General features: G+C 38.2%; 1 protein-coding gene across 1 annotated transcript in view; it reads left to right on the plus strand.

Annotated features, from left to right (window-relative positions):
- Nucleotides 1-320: 320 nt before the first annotated feature.
- The window catches only part of LOC106875893 (DNA-directed RNA polymerases I, II, and III subunit RPABC2), a 14,064-nt gene continuing 9,272 nt past the window's right edge, over nt 321-5,112 (plus strand). The window contains exons 1-4 of the mRNA XM_052976463.1: nt 321-639; nt 2,116-2,179; nt 3,160-3,293; nt 4,038-4,109. Of these exons, the coding sequence (XP_052832423.1) occupies nt 608-639; nt 2,116-2,179; nt 3,160-3,293; nt 4,038-4,109 (302 nt within the window). The 5' untranslated portion in view covers nt 321-607. The remainder of the gene's footprint in view (nt 640-2,115; nt 2,180-3,159; nt 3,294-4,037; nt 4,110-5,112) is intronic.

Here is a 5,112-nt window from a genome sequence, read left to right on the forward strand (position 1 = left end):
AAAAGTCTGTCCATTCCAGACATTGAGAACTTTACTACGTCTTGGCACAACTAATTTGATTAGATGCATAAGTTTGCTGAAAATTAATTTTAAAATGAACGATATCTGGAGATGAAAAACGAATGAAAACAACACAATTTTTAAAGAGAGTGAAAAAAAAAACCTCAATCATTCTTCATCTAAAGTCGGTAATTGGTTCCAAGTTAATGCGACTTAAATCGAAAAACCAGATAACACGAAAAAACATAAAAAAAAACTTTATTAGCTTATATCTATTTCAATAAATGGTTTAATTGATTTTCCACTTCAGTATTGAATTTTTGGTGATTTTTTTCTAATTCTTATGCTTTTAAATATGTTCACTGGGACCGAGGTAAAGTCGGATAAATCGACTTAAGTTGAAATTTATTTTTTCTCTCAATTTCTGAAGACAACGACGTAAAATCGCAAAAGACATATCTCGAAACGATGTATGTTGAGGTACACCTGTATTTGTGAACACATTGGATTTTCTTGTTTCAACCCAAGAAACCCAGAAATCTTTTAGTAAGGTTATTGTTTTCCCTATGACACCGACTTCACACCAGTTACTTCCCTTATTTGAAAAATGGCGGACGGTGACAACGATGTCGGCGAACAGTGAGTGAAATTTTATTCCCTTTAACTTTTAATATTTCGGACTTTATTTAATACATAAGAATATCGTTGGAAAAATTCTGCTTAGAACTATTCCTGTTTTACTTACGTTTACAAAGACATCATTTCTTATATACACATTCAGAAGTATTTTTCTGATCCCGTGTGAAGACAGGTTTTTCTTTTTAAATTTAGTCCATTCTGTGAAATAACAATTTCGGAGGTTTGCCATAATTATATTATGATATAATGTTGCAAATGTTATAGTTTATATTTCGTTGGTAGTTGCATTTCGTTTGTTTAGTCTTCACTTTATACTGGGCGGAAGAATAAATGTACACTCCAGGCTGATTTACTCAAACGAACGTACCTCATGTAAAGACTGTATTTTCCGCTGTTATTTAACATTAAATACTTTGTATTGGTTATCTGTTGTTTATTCCTTCAAGTCAAATAATACATTGGAATCTGTTGCGATATAAACACATTCCTTGATGTTCTTAGTTAAAATAAACAAACCAGTCATGATGTCACATGGGCTTTGTTTTTTAAGAATCATACAGTGTATATTTCATGGCTTGGTCAGAAGAGGACTGCACCCATGGTCTTTTGCGGTTCCTGCGAAGTGAGATTATGAGGTGGGGGAGAAGTCACAGCATTAGGAGACAATGTAGGCATAACTACAGGGTTTAAAACCCTGTAGTTATGCCGACAATGTATCATGTTATTGAGTAATCTTTAGATCGGTCCGAATATTAGAACCAGGTGCAGAGGTTTGGTTGTGTGGTTTAGAAGTTCGTTTCGCAATCAATACATTGAAGAGGTTTCGTTGTTGGTTGTTACTAGTTGAGACCCAGTGAATGCTTATTCTTTTGTTTCATTTTTGACTGTGGCCATGCTGGAGCACCGCCTTATTAGTCGAAGAAATCGACCCCTGGACTTATTCTTTGTAAACTTGGTACTTATTCTATCGGTCATTAATGTATGCCGAACCGTTAAGTTACGGGGATCTAAACACACCAACATCGGTTGTCAAGCAATGATGGTTGGAGACACACACACACACACACATATATATATATATATGTACACACACACACACGACAGGCTTCTTTCAGTTTCTGTCTACCAAATCCATTCACAAGTCTTTGGTCGGCCCGAGGCTATACTAAAAGACACTTACCCAAGGTGCTACGCAGTGGGACTGAACCCGGAACCATGTGGTTGGTAAGCAGGCTTCTTACCACACAGCCACTCCTGCGGCTATACTTAACTATTCATTCTTCCCATGACTCACCTGATCATTGCGAATCACTTCAGCTTCCTTACTTGAAAAACGGTTAAGGGTTAGTGACAGGAAGGGCATCTGGCTATGAAACAATGTCTCTATAAGAAGTATTGTCCAACCCATGCTAGCATGGAAAAACGGACGTAAAACAAACATATGAATGAACATTACATGAGCAATTTTATTTTTAGATTGGAAGACTTAGATGCTGCTTATGATGAAGAACCTTTGGATGAACCAATTGAAAACCCGGAGGTGAGTTATACTTTCTTAGCAGACTTCAGCCTAGATCAGTGCTTCTCAGTTGGGGTCCATGTGACTCTTTGCGCGTCCAGGTAAGTGTTTTGTTGTTAAAATTTATGTGCAATAAATAACAACATCTGATAGCCTGTGATCAACCAGGCTATTAGATGTTGTTACACATCGCTGGTCACAATGTGCTTTGCGTTGTTTTAGCCTTTGAGTGACGTCACCCTGCTGGCTAGGTGAGCAGGCCAACATTCCCCACTGGTTGAAAAGAGTACAGGAGTGATGTGAAATGGAGTGTTTTGCTGAAGAACATAGCACGCCGCCCAAACTGGGAATCGAGACCACAACCTGGTGATCGTGAGTGCAACAGCCTAACCACTAGGCCACGTGCCTTCACAAACTGGCTACACTTGTACAATACACAAAATGTTTTAATCTTCTTTTTATACAAATTTCTAATAATTTTGTAAAAATACACTAAGATTTTTTTTTTTTTTTATAAACATGGAATGGTCCAGAGAGTAAAAGAAGAATCAAAAAGATCCATGGGCAAAAAATGGTTAAGAAGCACCGGCCTTGATGGTGAATTGTCCTGGGTCATTGCAATATTGGATAGAATGCCTGGTTGTATTTCTTTTCACTCTCTATGCTCTGAGTTCAAATCCCACTATGATCAACTCTGCTTTTGATCATTTCAAGGGTTGATAAAAGGGGTACCAATCTGCTCGTTTACAACCATCACATGATGTAAAGACACACTTAAATGAAGGGCTTCTTTTGGTTTTCACCTACCAAATCTTCTGACACCACATGGTTGTTAAGCAAGCTTCTCAACCACATAGCCAAGCCTATGCCTTGCTGATTGTTATAATCCCTCGATGCCAATGACGTTCTTGAAAGAGGCATGAGTATTGTAACTGTCTCCTTCCCTTCATACAAAAAAAAAAATTTTCTTTTTTTTTCATTCTGTCCTTCTTTATTTTAAGGAATCTGAAAATATTGACATCCTTCCAAGCAGTGAAGCATCTCTGAAAGTGGACCACGACAAAAGAATCACAACACCATTTATGACAAAATATGAACGAGCTCGAGTGCTTGGTACAAGGGCCTTACAAATAGCGTGAGTTATTTTTGTGTTGTGCATTTTGTAAATTTTTATATTTATATTTACGTGCTGGTGGCACGTAAAAGCACCCACTACACTCTCAGAGTGGTTGGCGGTAGGAAGGGCATCCAGCTATAGAAACTCTGCCAAATCAGATTGAAGCCTGGTGCAGCCTTCTGGCTTGCCAGTCCTCAGTCAAATCGTCCAACCCATGCTAGCATGGAAAGCAGACATTAAACGATGATGACGATGATGATATTTTTTTTTTGTAAGCTGGAAGTGTGGACATGTTTTTGAAGAACATTGGAAATGAACGGCACCGTTTGTATGATAGTGTGAATGGTTTTACAACAACTGTGTGATGTCAAGTCAGGGAGTCACAATCATGCAGATATGGGTCCATGTTGTTGCCATGTTAAAAGCACCCAGTACACTCTGAAAAATGGTTGGCTTGGGAGAACATTCAGTTTTAGAAACCAAGTCAAAACACATTACTGGAGCCAGTTATTCCAGCCCTAGCCAAACTGTCCAATCCATGCCAGCATGGAAAATGGGCATTAAATAATGATGATGTGCTTCTTTTAGTTTCTGTCTGCCAGATCCACTCACAAAGCTTTGGTCAGCCCAGGACTATAGTAGTGAGTGCCATGCAGTACCGAAACCCTGTGGTTAAGAAACAAACTTCTCTGCCACACACTCCATGCCTGTGTCTTCTGTTTTGTAATGAATGATTAAACTCAATCAACTTTTGAACTGCAGGATGTGTGCTCCAGTCATGGTCGAACTCGAAGGTGAAACAGATCCATTACAGATAGCTATGAAGGAACTCAAGTATGTATTATTTTCATTAACCACTTCTCTGATTGGCTTAGATGAGTGGGATTAATATGGTCGGTTCTTCTGTTTGGACTTTTTTTTTATTTTGGTGTAGAAAGCATCATCAAAGGATTGGAAGATGTGTTTCTCAATTGTATAAACTAGTAAAGGGTGCCAATCACTGTATTTATCCATATAAATACGTTGCGCTGTTTTATTCTAGATTTTAATTTGTACAGGAACAAAGCTAAAACGGTGAAGGGGAGAAAATTTTTACTGAGACAACATTAAATTAGAATGTGATATGGATAAGTAAATCTGGAAGGTAGTCTTAATCAGCCCTTTAGCATTCAAAATGGCAATATCAGATTCAAATATTCTACTGGTTTTACGTTGATCTGAGCCAGATCCAGCTGTAAGAGCCATGCCAAGACTGACCATCCCTGTGCTGGTGCCATGTGAAAAGCACTCAGTCCACTCTGCTGGGTGGTTGGTGTTAGGAGGGGCAGCCAGGTGTAAAAATCATTCCAAAACAAACACCAAAGCTTGGTCAGCTCCTGTCAAATTGTCTGACCCATGCCAACATGGAAAGCAGATGTTGAATTATGATTTATTCATTATAATCAAGCTGTTCTGCAAGAATCTCCTCAATTTTTACATACAACACTCTGTTTACCTGGATTTGCATCAGAGAATTCCTCTGTGCCATGTCTTTCTGGGTTTCTTTCTACCTCTGAGACAAGGTAAAAAGCTTAACTTCAAACATTTAGCATCACCTTCCTGCAGGTCATGATTTAATGCATTCAGTATGCACAGGTGTGGATGTGTGGTTAAGAAGCTTGCTTTCCAGGCCGCATGGGAATGAGTTCAATCTCACTGTGCAGCATCTTGGACAAGATGTGATTTCTATTATAGCCCCAGATCTACAAAAGTATATGGTAGATGGAAATGGAAGAAGCCCATTGTGTCTATATATATGTGTATATATATATATATATATATATATATATATATATAT

This window comes from Octopus bimaculoides, chromosome 24 (assembly GCF_001194135.2).
Source record: "Octopus bimaculoides isolate UCB-OBI-ISO-001 chromosome 24, ASM119413v2, whole genome shotgun sequence".
Taxonomy (NCBI): Eukaryota; Metazoa; Mollusca; class Cephalopoda; order Octopoda; family Octopodidae; genus Octopus; species Octopus bimaculoides.